Source organism: Phoenix dactylifera, chromosome 18, assembly GCF_051530095.1.
Source record: "Phoenix dactylifera cultivar Ajwa chromosome 18, Ajwa_hap1_PhDact_Kaust_v1.1, whole genome shotgun sequence".
Taxonomy (NCBI): domain Eukaryota; kingdom Viridiplantae; phylum Streptophyta; class Magnoliopsida; order Arecales; family Arecaceae; genus Phoenix; species Phoenix dactylifera.
The window spans coordinates 8,344,273-8,371,917 of NC_143207.1; the positions used below are offsets into that span (position 1 = coordinate 8,344,273).

Genomic DNA, 27,645 nt, shown 5'->3' on the forward strand with positions numbered 1-27,645 from the left:
GGTGGTCGTCGGTGAGCGCATCGCTTCCACATCAAACTCTGTCTTCCCTTGGAGAGCAATGTCTCGAGCCACCCACTCTATTAGCACCCGACAGCCAAGACTTCGGACCACCACCGTTTGGTCCTCCCACTCCTTTCGAGATGCCTCGATCGACTCTTCCGGTAGCTAGAGAACTGCTGTGAAGTGTCGCCCAGCCTCTCTACTTTGCCCGACCATCCATCTCCTTCCCCCGCACTGACAGTCCCTGTCTCCCACCAGTGGCAACGCCGCCCACCGACCTGCTTGCCTTGCCCTTCTCCGCCATTGCTTATTGGGCATAATTTTTAAAGTGATCGCCTCAAAACGAACTAGCCTGCGTGTTAAGGATTTGCTCTTAACAAGTATTTCACAAGAAAATTAAGTAATGAGATTTTTTCAGCGCATCAAAACGAGTCCAAATGATTTTTCATTTTTTGCCGGTAGCGTTGGATTATATTTGAGAGAGATGATGGACTAAAGAAGGCTCATCCAAGCCAAATCCACATGCGGGAAGCTTGGCAGTTTTACAGCTCATGCATAGCAAAGTAGCATATCACACTAAAAAGCCTGTGACTCTCACGAGGGAAAACTACATCTCACCACGTGATCCCACCGGATCCTCCTTGTTTTTCCTTTTTCTTTTGAGCGATACCGACCATCCACTCATGATCCAACGGATGGAGTCACTTGCGGCTACGTAATCCCGCGTCCGCCATCCTACCGCTCTTCTCGCCATCGTCCATGGGAAAAGAATCCAATCCAACCATTCCCATAGAAATTTCCACACCAGAGCCACGATCTGCCGTCCATTTTCTCTACGTTTTATCTTTTGATTCGTTGAAATGCTGTTTGCAATTTTCAGACATGAAGCTGATCGTACGACTTCCCTCAGAAGCTATGAGAGCCCAGTTCTGAAACAGCGTCCTACGTCGTACCTATCATCTTTTGGTCATCGGATCAGATATAAGAATAGAGAGACACAGTAAAAACCACCGCAAACCGTTCCGACACGTTACCTATTCTTTACTCGAGTAATACACGCGTCATCTTTTAATTTGTTTTTTATCGGCATCTGAGTTTACTATGATGTAGCTGATCCTTCCATTGGTATCTTTTCCCACTTCCCATCAACCATACTAGGATAACAATTCCCGTTGCCCATTTTCCCTCCACGAAAGCCAAGAAAACGAAATTTCCAAATTAAAAGTAATTAGGAAAAAGGAAAGAAGAAAGGGGGCATAGAAGGGAACCAGTTCCTCCTTCCTCATCCATACTTCTCTCTCTTGAGCCATGACCGAACTCTCGAAATCCTAACCCTAACCCTAGACTCGCCAATGCCCGTCGTCGCCGCGGCGGAGAGAGGATGAGGAACGCCGATAGATCCGCTCCGCCGCCGTTCTTCTTCACGATGAGGATTTCCCTCCGGCGCCCGAGGAACCTCTTCCTTGCCCTCCTATGCCTCTCTTGCGTCCTCTTCCTCGTCCCCCCCGTCCTCCTCTCCAACTTTCCCACCGATCTCTCGGCCGCTCGCTGTAATCCTTGATCGATTCTATTCGTTGTTTCTTCTGAGATTTCTTGAAGCTAAGTTGATTCGAGATATTTGATTCTTGTTTCTTGGAATTCTAGATGCAGCACGGAAGGAGTTCATCGGTGATTTCTCTGGCATCGTGAAGAACTTCTCCCTCGTATGATGGGTTTTCTTGTTCCTTTTTTTTCTGTTCTTCTTGGAATTTTTGTTTGTCTTTAATGTAGATCTCTGAAGCTGGTTCTGAATGCAGGGGCACCCTTCAGATGCTCTGACTCTCAAGCAGGTTTCTTGATTTTTTCGCTTTTTTCTTTCCTTTTAATTGGTTTCTTATGCGATTATTTACTTCATTTATTTTCTATTTGGGATTTAGGAAACTGATGGAGGAGTAAAAGAACCCACCGGAATTGTTTATAAGGAGAGGGATTATCGTGACCCAGTGAACAGTCGGAATACTACTATTCATAACACGAATTTGGATGAAGCAAATGGTAAAGTTCTTGGCAGATCACACAGAATTAATGGTTGTCCTTTTTTTTCAATATTTATTATTTGATCCATGTTGGTCTATGGGCATGATATTGATTTTTCTTCTTCTTAACTAAAGGCTTACAGTTTGGCAACGGCGGAGGTGGTGAACGTAAGCAGGAGAATGCCAACGATTCTACTGGTGGAAAGGTATGTTTTCTTAATATAATTCTTAACATAATTCTTACTCATTTTTCATATTATCATTAAAGGTAACATTTTTACGACTCTGACCATGGTTTCAGTTTATTATATTACATCAATTAGTTAGCTGCTATTTGGCATCACTTTCAGTTTTTTTATTTTCAAAAATGAAAAATAAAAGTTATGTTTGTATTTAATTTCTGAATCTAAAAATACAAACATATTTAGTTTAGTCAATTATTTTTAAAAACATAAACATGATGGTGGTGGTTGAGGCAGTTATGGTGGTAGCGGAAATAGAGAAGGCTGCAATAGTGTGGTGGCAGTAGTGACAGTGGTGGTGGGGCACCAACTGATGACAGGGTGGTGTAGTAGAGCTATGGTGGCGGCGACAATATGGTGGAGATGGTGGAAAGTGGTGGCGGCATTGGTGGTGGCGACGGAATTGGTGGTGGTGGTGTAAAATAGTAGCGTAAAACAGGAAGTGCATAACTTGAATTAGACAAAGACTTACCTGGGTAGGAAGCAGTAGTGTAAACCATCCAAGATAACCCTGTAATTTGGCACATGTAACTGTTTTAAAAAAAATATAAATTTGATGTTTTTCTTTAGGAAATGAATGATCTATGGATCAAAGAAATTGACAAAAGAATAAATGTTTAAATAGTAATTAAGCAGAATCTTGTCCTTGTAGGATATAATAGCAAATTAAGATGCTTTCCCGAACATTGTATTGGCATTGGCAAGATGTTGGTACATTTTGTAGTAGTGAGTTTTCGAAGTAGTTTTGATCCTTTTGTGAAAGATGCCGTAAAGGCAGATAACAGACAGAAGTATTGGTGGTACAACTGAATACTTCATGTCCGCCAATTGTAGTATCCAGTTCACCAATTATATTTTTTTGCCTTTAGAATATGATAGACTTAACAGGATAAAAGCTTATAAAGCAAATAGTAAATTTATCATTTTTCTAACATACAAGAGACACAAAATAAATGTCCAGTGAACATGCCCAATGCCTCTCGTCCATGAGAGATCACACTAGATGAACTTAGGTGTTACCAGAATACTCCAAAGACATGTAGCAAGCTGGTAGGAAGGAACCCTAAATAAGAGCGATTCTTTCCTAGAAAGTAAGCAATATGCTCTAGCATTATCCTGATTACTTATCAAACTTCATCAACATTTGCTTATCATCATGATTTTTGGTTTACCAAGTCTCGAGTTTCCATATGTACCTAAAGTGCATACAAATAGGCAAATTCCTATCAGGACTATGAAATCACTTCTACAGCTCTCATTTGTGTATCTTTGATAACATCCTTTGCTTCTACAGGTTTTGACCTTAGTTACTTAGTCACATATTTTGTTTTTTGTAAAACTTTATGATGAATTCTCTTTCTTATGTAGTATGAATATATCATTCAGCTGCCCAATTAATTCTAGAAGTTTCATCATTTGGCCTAGCTTAAATTACCCTCCACAACACTAACTAGAAGTTACCTTTGCCTTCTTTTCATGGAATTGATATGTACATATTGCTGTGCTTGCTTGATAAAATATCTTTTTTACCATTGTCACAAGCAAACACTACTATGCGAATGTACTTGCACAACCAGAGTCTCATGCCAATTCTGGAACTAGATTGATTCCATGATCTGTATTCATAAAATTTTTTCGTGAAACGCAGTTTCTTCTGTAGCATTGTGATCCTCAAAAAATTTTGATTTTTGCTTCCAAAATGTTGCTATTATTTCCCACCTCATTGTCTATTTATTACCAATTCTGGTTCCAAGCCTGAAAAGGAATGGGGAGGGTAGAAAACATATCAGACTATGAAATAAAATTCAAATTCGGTTTTTGTTGGCTAACAATGATCCATAAACTTGACCCTTGTTAGTTGGAAAAATGTTAAATGGTTATAGTATGGTATCATTGTTGAGGTAAAATGATAGTTTATAAAATTCAACACCTATTGTAATTTCAAAATATAAGAAAAAGACAATTGCTCATTAAAAAATTAAAGACCAAGCCACTTGTATACATATTCCAGCCAAAACAAACAAGGTAATGCAGAACATTCTTCTTTTTCTTTTTCTTGGTAAAAGGGAGGTAAACCTCATTACAGACATCTTTGAAACCCATAAATCCATGATAAATTAGCTGTCAGCAAAAGTGCCAACCGAGGCTTGACAGATGCCTTCCCATCTAAATTTCTTGCAGCAAACAGTCCCTGTCCAGCCATCCAATGGTTGCCTTTTATCTATAAGCATATGAGATATAGAAGAAAGAGGAAGACTTCTTTATCTCCCAAATGTCCAAAAAGAAGGGTTTTTAGTAAGAAGATGAATCCTCCCTAGCATCATCCATTTGATAACTATCGTGGGGTCACCCTGAAGCCCCAAACCAGTAGCCTTAAACTCCTTGACTGCATCACAATCACCTTCTCTTGCGTCATGCAGCTCAGCAGCTGGAACAGAGTAGGAAGTTAGACTTGTAGGCCCGCACAAACTTTTCTTCTACTATGATCGCTTAGAATAAAGCCAGCACCAGCCTTCTACATGGCATTAACAGCAGCGTCAAAATTTATTTTAATGACATCAATCGGGGGGCAAGCCAAACAACAGGATAATTAGAGGATATAGAAGGGCCAGATTGGTAGTAGCTTCCCAAGGTCCTAGACATCAAACTAGCTATATCAGGTGTGCTATTAGGATATGTTCAAACTCACTAACCAATTGAATTACCTGTTGCACAATCTTTAATGGAGCTCTATTTTGTTCCTGGAAGACTCTTTCATCCTTGTGGTCTACAAGGTCCAGTCCACAAAATAAACCAGTTGCATTCTACAGTTAGGCAAGTCCTTCCGGGAATAGTATCTGAAGGCTTCCTTCAGAGAACTGTATTGTAGATCAGTGTTAATGGCATGGGAATACCTTCCAAGTCTGCTTGGTAACGGAGCACAAAATCAAAATATAGTTGAAATCAATGTCGGCAAAACCGGTACCGGTTGTCAGGCGGGACGAGTTGGTATGGGCCTGCGCCGTGCCATGTCGGGCCCGTACCGATATAGTAGAAGAGACGGGGGAGAGGAAGAATGAGAGAGGAAAAGAGAGAAAAGGGGGAGAGAGGGAGGGAGAGAGACGGGGGCTGGCGGAGGCCAACAAATGGGGAAGGAGGCGGAGGCTGCGGACAAAACATGGATCTAGCCGCGGCCTCCACCTCCTTCCCCTTTTGCTGGCCTCCGACGGCCTCCCTTCCTTTTTCTCTCGCTCCCTCCCTCCCCTAGTCACTCTCCTTTCTTCTCTTTCCTTCTCCTTCTCTTCCTCCGGCGATGCGTTTCGGTCCGCCGCTGATATGGATTGGGGTGCCCAAACCGTCCTAAATAGGGATCCGGCTGCGGCCTCTACCTTTTTTCCCGTTTGCCGGCCTCTAATGGCCTCCCTCTGATGCAGAACGGAGGTGGGATGGTTGCTCTGATACCAATTGACGCAGAACGGAGGTGGGATGGTTGCTCTGATATCAATTGACGCAGTCGGGGATGGGGTTTTTGTGGTGGACTCGGACGGAAGGGCTGATTTTTGCTCTCTCTTTTTGTTTTTCTCAAGTAGCGGTAAGGGTTTTGATTGATGGAAGGATGAAGGAAGAAGATGATGATGATGAAGAGATTGGGTTCTATGGATGGCAGCCAAGTTAAGAAAATGGCGAATAATTGGACTAGGGCTAGAGTTAGGACGTGGTAATGATGGATGCAAGGAAGATGTAAGGAAGATAACGAGGTCTTGATTGAAAGAGTCTTACCTTCGCTCAAGAATCCGGAGTTGACATGAAGGAGGAGTCTCACCTTTCCAGCTTCTACCGATGAAGAACCTCGGCGTCTCACCAAGGATTTTCAAAGCGTCTCACTTAGGAAGAAGGAACCTTTGGAGTCTCACCAAAGGAGGAACGCCTCTCAATCTCAAGAGCAATTGAAAATCAAAATAAATTCTCTGATTAATTTCATTCATCATACCTCATCTTTTATAGAGAGGTTGGCAAGTGATAAATATTGACAACAAAATTTTGGGGGACTCCTAACCAAATAAGGACTTGACTAAAAATGGATTCGACTAAAAATCAAACCGCCTAATGATAAACTTGACACCTTATCTATTGAGACCTATCCAAAATTGGATTGTACTCTAGGCGTATGGATGGATCCCTAGAATTGAGGAACCCCACCGCATGCAAGAGAACTAATCCAAGTGGGAAACCTTCTTGCCGTATGAGATCAATCCTAATTTTATTAGGATCTCATATAGCACGTGAACCACTCTTTAAAGACTCATTCAACAACTGACTAAATAAGTTTCTTACCTAATTGGACTCCTCTTTTGATGTGAGGATGAGGCCTAAAAAGAAGGCACTCAACTGCAAGCAAGAGACCTAGTCCAATGGAAACTCCTTCATGCCGTCTGGACCAAGTCCAAGTTTTATTTGGACTCATTCCAATGTGACATGTGACGACTCCTACTAAATCAAAGACCCATTCAACGGCTTGACTCAATCTAAGTTAGGCGTTGAGAACCCTAACTCAATGTGAATTTATTCACTTATTTTATGGACTCAATCTCACCACAACTTGGACTCAACTTCACTCACACGACTAAACCAAAACTCTACACATGGACTCAGTATGACTTGACACCTACTGTTGGACTCATGACTTAATAATAGACTCAACTCATTATGATTTGGTGCTTCATGGTAGGGCTCTGTCTCCACGTGTGCTCCACGATTCAATTGGATTCAGGAAGGGCTCTTACTCTTGAGTGGCTTGATTTGCCCAAAGGATGAAGACTCGATCTCCACGCGCGCTCCATGATTCAATTGGGCTCATGAAGGGCTCATGCTCCTGCATCAATTTTTTTCCTGTCGAGAAGAACTCGACCCCGTGAAGAATCCTAGCCCAAGTGAATTTGGTTGGCTGCTTGGGCGCTGGTTGCTTGGCACAGGATGCATGACACGGCTAGCCGGGATGCGTGACTCGGATGGACCAAGACGCGAGTCTAGTGCAGTCTGACTACGATGCCGAACCGCTGCGCACTCTGATGTGGGTGCATATGCTTGGCATAGGATGACCTCCTCTGAATTTTCAAATCCGACTTCCTCACGGATCGCTGCTGAAATTGGCTCTTCCTTGGCCACTAGTAGATCTGAATTTTCTGCATCAATGGGTGCTTCAGTGGCCATCTACTGATCTGAATTTTCTGCTGCAGCAACTTCGGATTGCTTGATTTTTACTATTGTAGAAATTTCAGTTTGCTGTGCTTCTGCTGCTGTAGAATTTTTAGAACCTTCTTCCTTAGCAATTGGTGCAAACATGGTTCCGAATTCATGGTTGATTTCTATTGAATTTTCTGAACTATCTTTCTTGGGCAATTCTTCTAAAGTTACATCAAGAAAATCAGTAAAAATAGGTTCAAATTCAAATGAGTTCACCTCTAAAATTTTATCTTCCACATTGTCTTTCTCCTTGTCCTCAACCTCAGCGGGCTTAGGAGAGACTTCAAGGAAAGGAAAAGGGATCTCAGCGGTAGGGACATCATCAGATGATGCTTCTGAATTTTCAAGACTAGCGCCAAGATCTTCTTCAAAATTTTGTTGATCTTTAGTAGGACAAATGTCAGCGAGGTGCCCGCGGCCACCGCACTTGGAGCAATCAGGTTTGCCTGTTCTTTGCGGCATGGGACTCATTATTTTTTTGCTGAATTTTGTTGTTCCTTGCTTCGGATATGTACCCCTATTTGCAGAAATTTTAGATCTTATGGATGGAAAAATACCTCGAGGAGGAGTGCCTTTGTTGCTACGTTCTGAAGGTCGTCGGCCAACTTGTGGTTTGACATGGCTACGATGTCGTAATTCTGCCTCCACAACATCCATCTTCCATGCTAGGGCTGCCATTTGATTTTGAACTTCATCCATCAAATCATCTTGTTGTCGTTCGATGTTGTAGGGATTGTAGGAATCGTCATAGTAGGGATCATCATAGTAGGGATGACTTCGTCTTGTACTCATGTGGATTGATTTGCTCTGATACCAATTGACGTAGAACGGAGGTGGGATGGTTGCTCTGATACCAATTGACACAGAATAGAGGTGAGATGGTTGCTCTGATACCAATTGACGCAGTTGGGGATGGGGTTTATGTGGTGGACTCGGACGGAAGGGCTACTCTTTGCTCTTTTTTGTTTTTCTCAAGTGGCGGTTAGGGTTTTGATTGATGGAAGGATGAAGGAAGAAGAAGATGGTGATGGAAAGATTGGGTTCTATGGATGGCAGCCAAGTTAAGGAAATGGCGAATAATTAGACTAGGGCTAGAGTTAGGACGTGGTGATGATGGATGCAAGGAAGATGTAAGTAAGATAACTACGTCTTGATTGAAAGAGTCTCACCTTCGTTCAAGAACCCGAGGTTGACATGAACGAGTCTCACCTTTTCAGCTTCTACCGATGAAAAACCTTAGCGTCTTACCAAGGGTTTCCAAGGCGTCTCACCTAGGAAGACAAAACTTTTAGAGTCTCACCAAAGGAGGAAGAAGAAGCTTCACGCCTCTCAATCTCAAGAGCAATTGAAAATCAAAATAAATTCTCTGATTAATTTCATTCATCATACCTCCTCTTTTGTAGAGAGAGGTTGGTAAGAGATAAACATTGACAACAGAATTTTGGGGGACTCCTAACCAAATAAGGACTCGACTAAAAATGGATTCGACTAAAAATCAAACCTCCTAATGATAAACTTGACATCTCACCTATTGAGACCTATCCAAAATTGGATTGTACTTTAGGCGTACGGATGGATACCTAGAATTGAGGAACCCGACGCATGCAAGAGAACTAATCCAAGTGGCAAACCTCCTTGCCGTGTGAGATCAATCCTAATTTTATTAGGATCTTATATAGCACGTGAACCACTCTTCAAAGCCTCATTCAACAATTGACTAAATAAGTTTCTTACCTAATTGGACTCCTCTCTTGACGTGAGGATGAGGCCTAAAAAGAAGGCATTCAACTGCAAGCAAGAGACCTAGGCCAATGGAAACTCCTTCATGCCGTGTGGACCAAGTCCAAGTTTTATTTGGACTCATTCCAATGTGATGTGGCGGCTCCTACTAAATCAAAGACCCATTCAACGTCTTGACTCAATCTAAGTTAGGCGTTGAGAACCCTAACTCAATGTGAATTTATTCACTTATTTCATGAACTCAATCTCACCACAACTTGGACTCAACTTCACTCATACGGCTAAACCAAATACTTTACACATGGACACAATATGACTTGACATCTACTGTTGGACTCATGACTCAATAATAGACTAAACTCATTGTGATTTGGTGCGTCATGGTTGGGCCCTGTTTCCACGTGTGCCCCACGATTCAATTGGAGTCCAAAAGGGCTCTTGCTCTTGAGTGGTTTGATTCGCCCAAAGGATGAAGACTCGATCTGCACGCGCGCCCCATGATTCAGTTGGGCTCATGAAGAGCTTTTGCTCCTGCATCACCCTCCTTCTCCCTCCCTCTCTCCTCTAGTTGCTCTCTCCTTTCTTCTCTTTCCTTCTCCTTCTCCCTCTCTGCCGCCGGTATGGATCGGGATGCTCCAAATTGGACGGTTCGGGACGGTTCGAGACGGTTCCGCAGATGTTGGTTGAAATTCTCTTATTTATTAGGACAAATATCACATAGGAGGTTCTACCAAACGCCAATGATGTAAGGAAGATGTGCAAGGCCATCTGACACATCAGAGAAAGAACTTAACAGGAGATGTAGTAAATAATGTTGATATCCATTGGAAATCTCCTCGAACCCCAGCTTCATGATTAGCGCAAGCCAGCTGAGAACCTCGGTCATCTCAACTTTAGAACTATAGCCATTTTACTGATAGGCTGTTTTGTTGTCCATGATCCACTTGTTTGCCATAGAACTTGCAGTTGCAAATACAAATGTTGCAATTCTATTTGCACATCTGTTTGGTTTGCCTACAATTGCAGCTGTGAAATTATTACTTTTTGTTTGGATGCTTACCCTATTAATTGCAAAATTGCAAATGCAATTGCTTTGTTCAGTCGTTTAATGCTGAAAGAGGTGTGTAACCTTGCTTCTGATTTGGTAAGATTACCCCTTCTAGGAACTCTGAACATATTATTCATATAATATTATGTTATAATAATATATTTAAATTTATATTTATATCATACTATGTTTTAATAATTTATTATTATTGAGCAGATACTGGAAATTGTTATAAAAAATATAATAATTTTATGCATCTAATTATATAATGCATTAGTAATTTACTATATTATTATATTACTATACTATTTTATAAATTGTATAATACTAGAATAGTGTGCATTATGGATACAATATATTATAATATTAGTATAATGTTAGTAGTGTATTGCATATTATATTTTGGATATATGACAATATAATAAGATTATGTTACAATATTGCTAATTGTGTTAATATTATAATATGCTAAAAAATTATTTCTATTTTATAGTCTCAAATATTAGTGCATATGTAATTTAATATTGCTTTAATATTATACTAATAATATCATAGCATTGTTGATGATTCATTATATTATGTACTATTATAATACTTTAATAAATTTTTTGACATACTAATATTCTATAATAATGTTATTCTAATAAATCATACATTTTTTGCTAATATTGTTCTTATTATTATATTATGTTTACTAAATTATAAATTGTATAATACTGCTATAGTCAAGGTATGCCATACTATATCGACGGGATAATACGGGGCATACTGGTTTGGTATCGGTATGTGGTACGAGGGGCGTACTGACTCTTAGTATGTCAAACCGACTTCTATACCAGGCATACCGAGAAACTAACTGGGTGGTACTGGTATAGGGCCCAATATTGAGAGCAAGGTTTGTTGAACCGGGTGGAACCGCTCGATTTATGCAGTGCCGAACCGACCTAGTGCGAAACTAGGTACTTTTTGGGTCGAAATCGGTCGGTTCGATCCTGACTCGATGCGAATTGGCCGGTTCGCACCGAGTCAACTCAGTTTCGAATCGGGTTGACTATGGGCTTGCCACTGCGACATTATTGCCACTGTGCCTTACTGCATCATTATTGCCACAGTGGCACTATTACCGCCACTGTGCCATTATTATAGCCACTATGGCATCACTGGGGCAATAATGCCGCAGTGGCATTGTAGCATCATTACCGCCACTGTGGCAATAATGCCGCAGTGGCATTGTAGCATCATTGCCGCCACTGTGGCTGCAAGATGCCTTTAAAAGCCACTAATTCCATTGGGAAGGCCTTCCTAACGGAATTTGACATAGGCTCCGCCGCTTTTTCTTTCCAACAAATCTACAAACAACACTGATTCAGGCCATCAGAAGGAAGAGCCAAGGCTATATAAGATGTGTTCCTTTTTTCCCAATCTTCTTTCTTTTTTTTGGAGGGCTTGAAAAATAGTTCAAAAATTGTAAAATATGAAAAGATCATGTTAAAATTTTCGATTTGGACTTGATTTTTTTTATATATTGTAGATCTATGGACAATGTACACGCTGACATAAAATTTTTTTATTTTTGGATTATGTTTAATTTTTAAAAATTAAAATATATTTTTGGATTAAAAAGGATAAATTTTTTAAAAATAAATAAAAAATAAAAAATATAAAATCAGAAATGTATTTAAGGGTATGAAAGCTACTCTCTATAAGAATTTGGTATCCATTTATTCAAGTTTTGATGGATTATGCGCATAGTAGCCTAGATCTAAATTTAAAAAAAATTGAGAAATAAATAACCTTTTATGCATGCCCGAGGGTCTAGAAAAATATATGTAGCATCCATTGTTGGGTTCTATATAGATCTGAGCTGAAATAAATTTTTTAAAATAGTAATATTTAAAAATTAATTTTAAATACAAAAAAATAATTTAAAATATATAATTAATACTAAAAATTATGAAAAATTAGTAGTATGTATTATATAATTCAGAAATAATTTTTGAGGTAGAAATCATATTTTCTGAATTTATGATATATAAATATTTTTAAAATTAAAAATTATTAAAAATATATAAATAAATAAAAAATATGAAAAAATAGGGTTATGTATTTAGATAAATCAGATGTATTTTTTTGAGGTAAAAAATTATCATCATATTAATATTTTGCTAATTTTAAATAATTGATAAAATGACGTACTTGATAAACTTTCAGGAATGGAGCCATTAAAAAAGAAGAATCCAGAGTGTGACATTGGCTAGGAACATGGGCTAATGCTCTCGGGCTGGCACCATTGGCAGTGCAACTGATGCAAAACAGAGTTCAAATAAGAGGTAACCAAGTTGAAGCAACACTTAGCTAGTGGTTATTCTGATGTATTTATATATCGTAAATGTCCACAAGAGGTTCGACAATTGATGAAGGCTGCCATGTAGGCGAGCTTGGATGATCAGTGACAGCAGGATGAGATGGCCATGCATAGGGCTCGATTTGGGCCTGTGTACTATGAGTTGGGCTCCAGCTCTGCTAGCAGCAAGGCAGATTTAGAGTTCAGGAGGACCTCCTCAGTTAGGGAGGCCGTCCACAGAGGCGGTGACCAGTTTGCATTTATACTGCAGGCTTCTAGTACCAAAAAGAAGTCATATAGAGAGATTCCACTAGGAGCGGCAATTCATGATTTAGATTCACATGTCTTCTCCAGCAGAGATTTGAAACAGTAGAGGGTTGACTCAATGCTGAAGAAGGATATGTGGCGAGCTATTGGATCTTAGTTTCACTTTAGCCACATCTCAACGAATATGGCAGATAATACGTACTACAGGTTTGCCATTTTCGCCATACAGGCTGCCGGTCCCTGTGTAGATCCTCCAGTTTTGAAGAACATCTACGACGAGCTTCTTGACAGTAATAAGGAGCTAGAAATGGATTGCCTCCTACAAGAACAAGTGGCCCACATATGGACTGACTGTGATGTGTGATGGTTGGACTAATCCTACCAGGCGGAGCATCATCAATTTTCTGATATACTGTGATACAAAGACTTTCTTCTAAAAGTCAGTTGATGCTTCTGATCATGTGCACAACGCCGTGTACATCCTTAAACTTATGTAGAAGGTGATTGATCAGGTAGGAAAGGAGAATGTCGTGCAGGTTATTACTGATAATGGGCCACAATATAAGGCTGCCGGAGAGATCTTGATGGAGTGTCGACCAAATATTTTCTGGACTCTGCATGCTGCACATTGTATCAGCCTCATATTGATGGACATTGTGAAGATTCGTGGGATGCAACAGACAGTGGAGACAACCCAAACCATCATTAGGTATATTTATAACTATAGTTAGGTCCTTTCACTGATGAGGAGGTATGCAGAAAAAGAGATTTTGAGACTAGGAGTCACATAATTTGCTTACCAATTATGTTGCACTTGATAGCCTTCTTGAGAAGAAAGCAGCCTTACATAAGATGTTTGTCAGTTCCGGATGGCAGATATGTCTAACACAGCATTGAAGGGAGCAGTGTCGAAGACTTCGTGACGAGATAGACATTCTAGCAGTGAGCCACTGCGATAGTGAAGGCTATCAGACTATTATATGAAGTCTTCGGACTGTGGATAGCGAGAGGTACCCTTAGATGGGCTTTCTGTATCACATGATGGATAGGGCAGAGGCTCAGATTATGAAGGCAGATCCAACCCATGCCTAGGAGTACATCAGTATCATTGAGCAGCAGTGGAACTACCAAATGGGTAGGGACTTGCATCTAGTAGTAAGCAAGAATATTGAAAATTAGATTGATTTTATACTTGTATTATTTTACTAAGATGGTCTTCTTTATGTGTAGCATACTACTTGAACCCTCGATTTCAGTACAACATAACTGGAATTGGTATGGATGACGAACTTCTGGCCGCTCTGCATAATGCGATTTATAAGATGGAGCTTGATCCAGAAGTTGCGGTCCTATGTCTAGAAAAGGTAATTTAGCTTAAATGACGTGTAAGTTAATTGATATCTTCTATTATTAATATAGTACAACACAGTTCTTTTTCACAGACCAAATTATTTAGAAAGGGCAGCGCCACAGCGAGCAACTGTCGTAAGTAAGAAAGAATGAATTCAGGTATGTTACAGATCAGGAGGACATTTACCTGACGTTAGATGATTACTAAGATGCTGTTATCTTATATCTATTTTTTTTAAATTTTTGCAGTTGAATGGTGGATTCATTTTGGGCTGTTCATGAAAAATCTATGCGGATAGCTATCCAAATCCTGTTCCAGATGGTCTCCTTGAGTGGTTGTGAGCGCAACCATCTATCTTTGCCCTTATCCACCGCAAGCAAAGGAATCATTTGATACAGAACTGTCTTAACGACCTTATATATGTTCACTACAATCTAATGTTGAGGCTAAAGTGCATTAGAAAGAAACGGAGCTCAAGTATACAGATTCGATCTATGGTATTTTCGTTGATGATGAGGATGATTCTATGATTGGATGGCTTGTGGGATAGCAGCAGGATTTGGAGCTTGACGAGCTAGGATCGCCTCCATGACAGGCCACCTTCGTAGCCAGTGAGGCTAGGGTCAATGTAGGAATGGGTTGAGCGCAATATTTTATGTATTCTTACAACTGAGCATTGATAGCCACAGGGGAGCCAGTCACCACATGACTCTTTGTCCGAGATATCCTCTCAGAAATATGATCAAGAGATGCTTAGATGAGGCCACTACGCTATTCGGTCGACTCGACCAGGAGGGCGACATGGTCAGACAGAGAGGAGCACGAAGGGTAAGAAGGTAGTTGCCCATCACATCAAAAAAGAAAAATAAAAGGCATCTGCCCAGCATATCAAAAAAGAAAAATAAAAGGCACCTAAGCCCCAATAGAATGTCGAGGAGCCTTAGAGCAGCAACGATGACAGCTTTGGTGGTCATAAATCTGCTGGCTATTGAAAGAGTGGAGGACAAGAGGCTACTGTTTATGAGACACAGCCGCAGTTGAGTCTTTGATACACCGGTGAGTCCCAGTTTATGCATGTTATACAGGATAGGGACCACGGTACACGATCTGGTAGAACCCGCGAGGATACGATTGCATATAGGAGATGGGTTCCTCGAGGTTATTCAGGAGGATATGATGCAGCTGCAAATGACTTTGCACGTCGAGTGGGATCCATAGACGAATTAGATTTTTAGTCGTATATTGGATCCTATTATCTGCAGCCACAGGTAGCTTATGACCTATATGGATATGGATTTAGATTTGGTGCGTCTGGGGCATCTTTTAGTGCCTACTATCCTACACAGCCCGAAGCATCTCATGGGTCGGATTTTGCTGTCGGTATATTCAGATGGATCCCTCTACAGCCGTATTATCAGCCAGAAGACATCTTTTAGAGCTAGAGCTTCAGCAAGAAATCCCAGAGTGCTTATAACTCGGTGCGTGTTCCTTATGGAATGAACGTACGTGACTATAATGCCACTTGGTTAGAGGGGTGGGTTGATATGCCTCCTAACTATACTTATGATCCAGATATCTGTGAGAGCCATCGCCACTCAATCCAATTTTAGATATCAGTATATATGTTGTACTTTAAATATATATATAAGTAATTGTATTATTTATATTTTTCATGTTACTACTTGAATTGAGGATATTTTATGTTGTTTCTTGTAGCATGCAATATCTCACTAATTATTTTATGATTTGTAATTTTAAAATAATAAGATGCATCATTAGGTTAAACTGAGATTATAGAAATATTAAAAAAATATCAAGAAAACATCAAAAAAATATACAATTACACTTAAAATCATTGAAAAACTTCAAAAAGAGCGATTATCAATTAGGTTAAATCTTGAAAAGTAAAAAAAAATGGGGCATGCTGGTACGAAACCGGCATGCCCTAGCCGTACCAGTTTCGGTTCGGTACCGAATCATACCGATCGCCGACCAGTACGGGTTCTGGTACCGGTTCGGCGGTCTTTGATCAAGAGGGTGTACCTTGATTATAGTTGCATTATATATCATTATAATAACATTATTATGATATGATTATTATACCTATTTATCTTATTATTTCTCAGTTGTTTTGCAATAAACAACGTGAGCTCTTGTAGAATATGGTCGCATAAATTGCCCATTTTGCCTATCATTAACTCTGCGCTGAACTAGGAATAGAATTAATGCTTTCTATATATAAAAAAGAAAATAACAAGGAACCGTGCTCCATTGGTACATCTTGAGTTATTCACATGTCTCCTATGTTTTGTCTTATGACATAGTTGAAGTATGGATTGAATTTAGCTACCTCTCATTATCATATTCCTTTCTTTCCTCCACCTCTCTTAACAAGGATGACAAACCTTCTCTCTTGATCATAGTATTCAACTACGCTTGATCATCTTCGCTCCATCTCCCATCTTGTTATATTCATGGGCCCCAGCTACCATTTTCAAGCGATCATATTTGTTTTAGCATATAGCTAAAATTTCTAGTAGTTGAAGGTCCCTTCTGCTCTTTAGCTCCATACTTCTTAGCTAGAAACCCAGTTTGACATGTTAACAATCTCTAACCTCCACAACCCCACCAACAATTTAAACCTTTGCTTGCTAGTCCTTAGTGAAACCATGTGAGGAGAATTGTTTGGAGATTCATATCCAAGGTGCAATTTTGTGAGCTGATGCCTTGAACAAAATTTTGATTGATTTGAGCATAAATTTGTTGGACTACAATATGATTTGCAGTCCATATCAAGACTAGCATATTTTAAAAGGCTATGTTATATGGATTTGGGTTTGTGTGTTGGGTGTGGCAAGGCATCAAATCCTTTCAATATTTAAGAATTTCTTCATATGAAGCCGTGTTCAAACACCATATCCATATCCTTGTTTAAGTGTTGGGTGCAAGTACTTTAGGCTAAATCAAGGGATTTGGATAATGCAGCTAAAAAGATATCTTTAAATTCTAAGGCCTAAATTTGTGACTTCTCCCCCTGTCATAGACTTAATTATAGAATGAAAATTTTAATGTAGTTTTAGGGGCAAATAGGGATTGCTTTTGTATTGGCTGTAGCTAAATCCAAGTCAGAACCTGAATCACATCTGCAAATTTTGAACTTGAACTATACATCCATAAAATGGTCTTGATACTAATTGGGTGTTGGTTATTTGTTAAATTTGATATGGGACCACCAAGGGGATGGCCTACAATAGCATAGATGGGCCTAAGAGGTGAGGGAAATTAGGAATAAGGTAAATTGTTGCATTGAACTCATATTGCAGAAAACATGACACGAGTGAATAATTTTGTGGGTTAAAGAATAGAAGTAAGTTTTCTCAGTCATGTCTACGGTTTAGGATCTAAAAGTTTAATATTGACCCAGCATCAAACTTTGGGAAACATGATTGCATCTCTACACTTTAAAGATAAATATGAGATCTATAGGCTTAAGCATTAACCTGTATAGGCCTGATACAGGGGCATACCATACTGATGTAGTACTAAACAAGGGTTTGGTACAGCACCATATTGCCAACCTAGCATTGCACTATGTTTTGGTACATGGACATGCCTATATCGTACCTGTTAGTATGTATATATGTGTGTATATATATATATATATATATATATATATATATATATATATCAAGGATACCCTAACTTGAGGACCAACTAACAGGATTTTTTGAGGCCCAAGAGAGTTGTAAGTTAACTTGATAGCCAAGTAATTTAAAGATGTAACTAGCAGCCAAGCAACTTAGAGTTTAAGTTGCTTAAAAGCTAAGTAACCTACTGACTAAGACTTCAACTGAAGACAAAACAATTATAAACTTAACATGAATGATATGGGACTATGAATTACTTTTGATGTTCCAATGCATTTCGATGTCACTCCCAGTGGTTGGAGGGGCTTGAACCATCATACTGTAAATTATGCTGCAAGATCCAGGCCCTTGACTTCTTGAAAGCTGTTCCAGACACATTCTTAGGCTTTTTCTTTGGCTGATTAGGTCCAGTTATTAGGTATAGTCAGCTAACAATCACATTTAAACTCAAGAAGGTGCTGGGCCTGTTTTTGGACTGAACCTAAATGGATAGCTAGTTGCCCCATCGTCTGGATCTGAATCAGAATTTCAGGTTGGATTCAGGTTGGAAGTTTCTTGCTTCTGTTGCCAGCCCCAGTACTCCAGGTTTGGGACAGATTTTGAGACCCGAACCTGAGAGTTCTTTTTCATTTCTTGTGTTGGCTACTTGGCTGTGTATACTATCAGCCAGCGTTGAACGGGAAAAGCTGTTAGAAGACAACTGGGGGATTGCTGGTTGAGGTACATGGAGACTAACCTTAAAGCTACATTCCAAACCATAAATTTTGCATGACCTTGGCTGTTTAATGTAATATCTTTACATCTTTCTCTTCTCCTCGAACTTTTCCCTTTTCGTGCTTCCAACCATCATTTTAGGCTCTCAATTAATCGTTCCATTTTCTTAAATCTTTATTTTCTTCATTTTTCCACTTCTTTGTTATGTAACATTGACTGAGTTTTATCTTTTATAGAGACATTAGGGTAAGAGTTCTTTCTCATGATATTCTTCTGGTCCATGCTATGCTAATGCACTTTTGAGGTTAAATTATTGCTTATGGTGACCAAGCACGGTCTGACTTGATTTCAACACCTTGAAGCTAGACTCAACTCGGGCAAATTCATTGTCCTTTGACAAGGTCTTAGGAGCTGGAACCTGCCACCTAGAGTTCTTCTCTCACTTCTGAATCTTGCTTCTGTTCCTCCGCTCACTTCCTAGCTCTTACATCCCATTGTAAAGATTTTATTTTGATGCTGCCAAGGATGCTACAGAATCTAGGAGCATATCTTGTTTTGCATTCCACTTTGTTAATGTACATTTGGATTTAACATACAAGGCAGGCTTCTTGTCTTGTCATCCAGAAGTCAGACTATTCTTGAATTCTTTTGGAAGATAGGATGGCTATCAATGTGGTGAAGCTCACTAAGGAACTTGAGAAGGTCTGTATTGTTAGTTGTGGGGCGTCACTATACTTTTCAGATGATTAAGGCTTATTTTGGAGGATGAATGCTGAATTTCTAGTAAATGCCAAACCATGCTCATTCAAGTTATTGTCTACATCTAGTTTTAAAGAAATGCTTTTCCATCTTCGTCTGAAATATATATTGTCGTCGTACTCTAGATTTATGGACATCATGGAGGGTAGATCCCTGGTGGCCCTAGATGAATTTGTGTAAAAGATTATACCTTCTTGCTAATGGTCTCCAAAATTTTATGTCAGGCCCCTTAGGGTTGATAGTAGTTTTGGAGCAACTCAGAGAAAAATGTCAAAGGTTGCTGGATCATGCTCTCATCCATAAAGCTAAGTAGCTAACCTCATATTTGATTAGATAAGGCTTACATCTTGAGGTTAAAGTCAAGACATGGTCCAAAGTAGCTAACCTCATATCTTGAGGTCAATTTTCATTTTGCTTGCAGAATTTTAACTTCCATTTGGATGGTAATAAGGGAGTATTCAGATACCACAGGCCATCAGGCATCATTTTTTCTTTTCCTCATGGAAAGAAGAAAAGCTAATGGCTATGGTAATGACATCAGGATAGGTGTTTCTAGGCTGGCTACTTGGTTGGGCATGTATTATCAGCTACAAAATTAATGTAAATTTGGCTGTTTTCTCTTTAGCCTGTTGGTTACTTGGTTATTTGCTATACGATGTACAACCACTTGACTGATATAACTTATTGATTATTTGAACAGAATCCTGGGAAGCTAGATGCCTAAGATCAGCTTCCTTTTCCAAAAAACCGATAGAGTAAATGAACTAGTAGATTCAATAATAGAAGAGTGGTTATTTTCAATATGATGTACAGCCACTTGACTGATATAACTTATTGATTATTTGAACAGAATCCTGGTAAGCTAGATGCCCAAGATCAGCTTCATTTTCCATAAAACTGATAGACTAAATGAAATAGTAGATTCAGAAATAGAAGAGGAAAATGGAAACACACTTTGCATTAAAGTATACTCTATACCTGTTAATGAGTGGAAGCTTAATGTAATTAAAAAATAATACTGAATAAAGATGAGTTGATGATTTCTCAAGAAAAGTTAGGAATATTCTGCCTTCTGGACATGTACACATAACAACATTCATTTATAAAAAATTTCAATGAAATTAAAAGCAATGCAGAATACTCCTTACCTAGGGGTCACCAAAAATTGCATTCAGCATTTGATTAGATAATCGTATCTTCTTGTGGGGTTTAAATTGGGCTATAAATGCTGAAATGTTCTAGTATAAATATAACTTCCATGATTGTTATGGTCTGAACATTGGACACAGAAGCCAGGGCCATCTAACTGCACAACAGCTGGAGAACACAATGAGGGTGCCTGCCCTCAACCAGTGACAAGCAATAAGATATGGCAGATGGAAGATCAGCTAATCATGGCCAAGGCTTTCCTCCAGTTTGCTCCACCAAGTAGCAACTCCCATCTGGTACGAGAGCTCAAGCAAAGGATAAAAGAGATAGAAAGGGTACTTAGTCAAGCCAAGAAAGATTCAGACTTGTCTAGGAGGTATGCATTCATGTCTTAGCGAACAAAATTGGTTTCAGCAATCTTATCTTTTGATAAGAAAAATATGTGCTTTAGAGCTGATAATTTTGAAACAGGTAGATAGAAGTATGTCAATGATTTGTAGAAATATATCACTGCTTTTAATTGAGATCAAGGAATCTATCCAGCTCTTTGCAGAAAATTAAAGCCATGGAAGTAACTTTGTCCAAAGCTGAGAAGTCTTACCCAGATTGCTCTGCCGTGGCATCAAAGCTACGCGCCATGACATATAATACTGAAGAGCAGCTAAGAGCACAGCAGAAACAAGCTTCATATTTTATACAGCTTGCTGGCAGGACCCTCCCCAAAGGGCTTCATTGCCTATCAATGCGGCTTACTACAGAATACTTCACAATGCAGCCTGAGGAACGTGAATTGCTCAACAGACATGATGTGCAGAAACCAAATCTCTATCATTATGCTATTTTCTCAGACAATATTCTAGCATGTACAGTAGTTGTGAACTCTACCGTCTCCAAGTCTAAGGTGATAACTTTCTCTACTTTATGCTGTTCATATTTTGGGCCAGGCTGCATGTATTTTACGAGCATATTGTCAGGAAAATGATCCTCGAGGCATAATGCTATGCACTAGTTGTAAGGAATATTTTTGTGAGATATTAGAATGATGCTTGGTGAACCGATTTATGCACGCGATGATTGCGCCAGACCATCTAGGCACACATGCATTAAAGCATTCATCTTGTATATTTAAGCAGTCATCTTTTCGTTTTTCTATTTTTTATACATCCTATATTTGCTGTCAAGCTGCTTTCCCTGGCATTTAGAGACCCTAATAATTCAACTACTGACTCAAAATTTGATTTCACGTTCTTAACCTAAATGTGACCTAATCTATATGAATAGCTTCCCCTGTATGGCATTTTGGGAACTTTGATGAGAATGTTGGCATGTAGGTGGAGCTGGGTGCAAAAAGCTCTATTCTCATTTGCTCAGAGTTGCGGGATATGGTCACTGTTATGAATTTGTCCCATTCTATCTTTCAGTTTGAATGTACCTACTTTTGCCTGTATATGTGTACCATGATTGCATATCCAACATTGTAGTTTTGGGGCAGGTCTAGATGGGTCATATTAGTTTGACTTGACCCTGCTTGCCCTTGTTTTGTTAAAACCTCACTCAGTGGAAGAATCAAATATAGGTTTTGGACCTGAAGTTGATCCATATTTTTTTTTCTTTTTTGAAGTTGGTGGGCCCAAGTTAGCCTGAGTTGGATCTGAGTCCATGATACCCATATGTAACCTTAGAGGAAGCAAACATAAATATGGATTAGACTTAGGCAAGTGCCAAGCTATGCTAGCCTTAAGGTTTAACATCAAAAGCAAGGTACGCTGTATCGGGCGATACGGAGCATACCATACTATACCAATTTGGTATCGGTATCTGGTACGGATGGCATACCATACCGTACTGATATTGTGCTAGTGGGGCACGGGTATAGGGTCCGGTATCGAGATGGCGAACCTTGATCAAGAGCCTACTAGTTGGCCTAAGTATGCTTGGTTATTAGGTTGTAGGCCCATAACTAATATGGCTCAACCTGATCACTATAGTGAGAGAGGTGGTGTATTGGCACAAAGGAGGCGGCGGTGGCTGTGTAACATGCAGCAATATCGAAGGAGGCACACATTCAGATAGAGATAAGATGAGGGAGTTTGGAGCTTTACCTTCAAGTTGGAGGGAGCGACAATGGGGAACCAGGCGAGGAAGGAGTGAGAGGTGGGAGAAGGGGGGTATGGATGAAGAAGGGGATGAGGGTTGGGAGAAGGGGGTCAGAAAGGAAGGAGAGGAAGGTGGGAAGATGGAAATGGGGAGTGGGAAGGTTGAGTTGGCAGGGTTGAGAGAAGGAAGAGGGTTTATATTATTATATATTCCTGGTTGATCTAGCAATTATTTTTAGTTAATGCAGGATTAGTCCAAAATTTGGGTGCGTTTTAGAATTCAACCAGATATATCAAAAAGCTATGCCCAAGCTTGCCCAAGACTAGGATGAGAGGCTGGTCTTGAACTTTTGAGTGACAGGGAGGATGGTGGTATACCAAAGTCGGGAAGGGCGAATCTTTCATTTCGAAACTAAAACTCTTAGGTTGAGCTTTTTCTCTTGGTGGAATGAGGTGCTCAACTTTTGCTCACGATCTTTGTTCTCATAACAAGATTGACTATCTGCGATTTTTTCAGATTTAATGATAATGCATCTTGGAAGCGTAAATCTAGAAAGTTGTTGCATGCCATGTTTCATTGACCTTACTGAAAGAATCTGGTCTATTAGTTGGATAAAGAGACCCACTTTTTCAGATGAATTAAAAATAGCAGTCCATGGATAAACCATTAATTCATATATGTTGATATATTTTATGCTTTTTTTATCAAAGTTCTAGAAGAGATAAGGGCTTGTTGAATTTAGTGATCTGTGTACAATTCTAATCTAAGCAATGCCATAGTTTATCCACGAGGTGCAATTTACAAATATTCCAAATAAAATGCTTGTTTGGAACATCAACATTCATAAGTTGCCCAAATTGATCACGTTGTACATATCTGGGATATATAGAATCTAATTCCTCAGTATATGGCTTGATTCTACATTGAGGCCTCATTATATGTTTAAATTGTTTTCCACAACATGTAAGCTGTTCAATTGAATTTATGAGCCCTTATATTGACATGTGGAAGTGACATGGAGATTTTGCACTAGTTATCAAATTGCATATATGACTTCATATCATTTGATGCCTCATGTAGCTCCATCTGCAAAATGGCTAGCATGTTCGTAGTTGTGAGTGGTGGAAATTTATCTCTTCAGATATGGTTGCTGATACTTGAGTCACTGTTAAATACTTAATCCTATTCATTATAATTCGTCACTAACCAGCTCTAGGTGCACAGTATGCTTTATTTTGTAAAAGCTTTGGATGATGCATCATGTAGGTATTGGAAAGCATGTGTGCCAACAAGCGTGACTAAGAAATCTGGCAAAGAGGTGGCATTTTGGAACCAGGCTAGTTAAATTGATCAAATTGGATTTGATGAAATAGGTTTATGAATAGGCATTTTGCATTTGTAGGTGGACTGTTGGTCAAGCACTAGATATTAGCGAGTTAAATGAGTTGTTATAGTTGGGATGCCAATATAAGATGAGTTGCTATTGTAGGAAAGTTATGATAGTATTATTATTATTATTATTGAAAACACTAAAAATACTTACAGGTTAATATTGCAAATGGTATGCAATTAAACTTTTTCTAAGTTTTGTTCCTTATGCCTTATGTATTGAAATCTCATTTTAGTCATGTAGCTTGATGAACAAAGAGGGAATAAGGGTCGGGTCAAAAGGTAGCTAGAGAAATCAGAAAGTGGGCTAGGAGGGTTGCCAGGATTAACCTGCTGGTGTATATGGGCCAATGAACAATGACTTTGGTGGCAAATTAGGCTGGTATGTGACCCTTAATATAACCAAGTTTTGATACTCTTCCCTTCTTGTTCCAAGTGCAGATATCCTTTTCCTGAGTAATGAAACCTTGAATCTAGTAGCCAAAATTGCAAACCTTGAAACCTTTTACCTATCCCTAAATTGTTTCTCCTCTTCCTTTGTATTTTCTTGGTCTGGCACATAAACAACCCCAAACCCTAAATCCCAACTCAAAATCAATCTGATTTATCCTAAAATTCTCCTTTTTTTCAACACATGAAGAGGTATATGGTGTTAAATCACATTTGGATCTTACTTATGAAGAAATATTTGAAATTCTTCATATATCTTTTCTCCATTATGTATTGGTGATTTGCTTGTATCTCTGTCTCGGACTAAATCTTTGCCACCTTGGCAAAATTCTACTAGAACCGTCTTTTGAGCTTCCATATATTACACATGCCTAACTCAATAATCTTACTGGATTTCAATTTTTCCTTAAGATAATTGTAAACTCTGACAGTCCAAATTAGCAGAAGTGAAATAACTATAATAACCCTTTAAAACTTGTGCTTATGAATGATTGCCTAGGTCCCCATCTGCTATGATGGATATGAAGCCTTTTTAATCTTAATTATCACTTTGTTTCACTTTGGTTAACTACAAAACATCATACACAACATCTTCCTTCATAACTATTATGGAGTAGAGGACATGATTATCTCAGCTATTTAGTTTGAACTTGAACGTGTTATCTTCTATATATGAGGTCAATTTTGTGCATATTATAATCCATTATAAATGAAACAAATATCTCTATATAACTGTTTGAAATGTTAAATGGATATTTTCTTTTTCATTTTCTGGCTTCTTTTTTTCTAATCATACCTTGTGTATTCGAAGACAAAAACAAGTTATTAAGATTTAGTCTGGGTGATTTTGTGGCTCAAATTTAATCATTTTTCATCAGTATAATGGTTTTAATGAAAAAGAAAGTTGTAAGCTTGACACAGTATGCTGGTGTATATCAGCAACATAATGTGATGTGCTTGCGTCCATTGTTTCTATTTATAAAGTTTAATCATGCATTTATAGGAAATTTTAATTCTATGTGCCGCTTTTGCAGGAACCAGAGAAAATTGTCTTTCATGTGGTGACTGATTCTCTCAATTTTCCAGCAATGGTGATGTGGTTTTCGCTGAACCCTCCTGGTCAAGCCACAATTCAGATACAAAACTTGGATGATTTTAAATGGTTACCTGCTAGCTTCAGTTCAATGTTTAAGCAACCTGGTGTAGATGACCTAAGATACACTTCGGCACTCAACCACCTACGTTTCTATCTGCCAGAGATCTTCCCTTCCCTAGATAAGGTTTTACTTTTGGACCATGATGTGGTGGTCCAGAGAGATCTTAGGGGGTTGTGGAGCATAAATATGAAGGGTAAAATAAATGGAGCTGTTGAGACATGTAGGGAAGGAGAGGCATTTAATCGGTTGGAAATGCTTGTTAACTTCTCAGATCCAGTCATAGCAAGTAGTTTTGATGCCAAGGCATGTCTATGGGCATTTGGAATGAATATGTTTGATCTAAAAGAGTGGCGAAGACGAGGTTTAAGCAGGATTTATCATAATTGGCTTCAAGTGGTAAGGGTACACTGTTCTGAATGCTTTGCTTGTTTCTTTATTATTATTTTTTTTGAAACTTGCTCTTCCCAATGACCTTTTAAGAATGGATTGACTATTATATGAGCACATGCTGATGAATGTGGAGCTAATATTTATTTTTTCTCTTATCTGCAACCAACAAGATATTCATGCAAAAGCAATCTTCAGTGCAACACTTGAAGCTTTATTTTTAGTAACTCCGATTTAATTCTGTCCAAACATAATTGATGACATGCATGACCAAAATCTTATTACTTCTATAACTTCTCAGAGTGCAGTGAAAAGAAAATAATTATTGGTCTGAACTTGAAGCAATAACCTATAATCTATCAGTGGATATATATGGGTGTGATAGGTGAGAAACTAGTTGAAATTTCACAGGCTTACAGAATTGTTGAGATTGAGGTTGAGAAATTGATACATTTATGAGCTTGTTTGCTCTTACTGTGATTCAAATGTTCAATTATATTCAACCATTAATGGACTGGAGACCTGAAAACTTTAAACTACTTGAAACTTTTAGGTTATATGGAAGGCCAGGGTGCATTTAATGCTCTTTTTGGTAGAAAAGGAATGGGCTGACAGAATTTGGTTTTACAGGCTCAGGGAATAATTTGCTATAATTATTTGGTTAATTACTTGATATCAGCATTTATTTTCTAAAATATGTATTTTCGGTTGATATATTATGTCAATATGCTTGTTCTTTTCTGGTGCATTGATTGATGTTAATTGTGTATTTGCATAATGCCTGTGGCCTGTGCCCACCTATTTGTGCCTGGACTTGATCTGAGGCTATGTGAAACAGATTTCTTCCAGCTCGAACTTGTTCATTTGCAGTCTGATTTTGTAAGTAATTTTGTGTTAATGTGAAAGACATCATTTAAGAACAGTAGATAGACAAGGCACATTTTATTAATGTCTGGAATTTATGTGTGCATTTAGCTAGTTTGTTAAATTTGGTTGGTCTTGGTTTCTGATATTTTATGTCTCTGCAGGGAAAGAGGCAGCAGTTATGGAAGGCAGGAAGCCTGCCACTGGGTCAGCTGATCTTCTACAACCAAACAGTGCCTCTGGACCGGTGGTGGCATGTGCTTGGGTTTGGTCATGACTCTAGCATATCAAGGAGGGAAGTCGACAAGGCAGCGGTCATTCATTATGATGGAAACATGAAGCCGTGGCTTGAGATTGCTATTGATAAGTACAGAGGTTACTGGAACAAGTTTCTCGACTACAATAACCCTTACTTCCAACAATGCAACATTCATACATAGTACCGCATTGATAACAAACTCCCTTCCATTAATTACGGAATCCCCTTTTCTTTCAAGTCCCCTTTGTAAATTTTCTTCATCATTTTTTCTTCCTCACCATAGCCATTATTTTCATAGCTTAGCCAATTTTTTAAATAAACCTCAATGGAATAAGCGTCTTCTAGAGAGGTTTGCCTTTTCTTTTCTTTTGACCAACTTCTCGTGTCAGAACCAGAATCACTTTGTACATTTATGCTGTCATACCTCAGCTTTTTTCTGTTCTCCTCTTTGGTGGATAATGGGATGATATCTGAATTTTAAATCTTCACCGGGAAACATCTTGAGTATTTCTACGCAATAAATTGGATATTGTTACGGCTGCA

The 27,645-nt window shown here is 38.9% G+C and overlaps 1 protein-coding gene across 5 annotated transcripts; it reads left to right on the forward strand.

Annotated features, from left to right (window-relative positions):
* Positions 1–619: 619 nt before the first annotated feature.
* On the forward strand, positions 620–27,645 carry LOC103720877 (putative galacturonosyltransferase 6). 5 transcript variants are annotated; one of them, XM_008810830.6, is made up of 10 exons: positions 622–1,550; positions 1,645–1,703; positions 1,797–1,829; positions 1,917–2,034; positions 2,151–2,221; positions 20,640–20,875; positions 21,043–21,400; positions 25,470–25,988; positions 26,818–26,858; positions 27,008–27,645. In XM_008810830.6, exons 1-10 carry the CDS (start codon positions 1,382–1,384, stop codon positions 27,057–27,059), a joined length of 1,656 nt encoding a protein of 551 aa, XP_008809052.1. In that variant the 5' UTR covers positions 622–1,381; the 3' UTR covers positions 27,060–27,645. The 5 variants fall into 5 exon arrangements, with proteins under 5 accessions (XP_026665721.1, XP_008809048.1, XP_008809052.1 ...); XM_026809922.4 differs by having other exon boundaries at positions 25,470–25,994; positions 27,008–27,291; XM_026809920.4 differs by lacking the exon at positions 26,818–26,858 and having other exon boundaries at positions 620–1,550; positions 1,651–1,703; positions 25,470–25,994.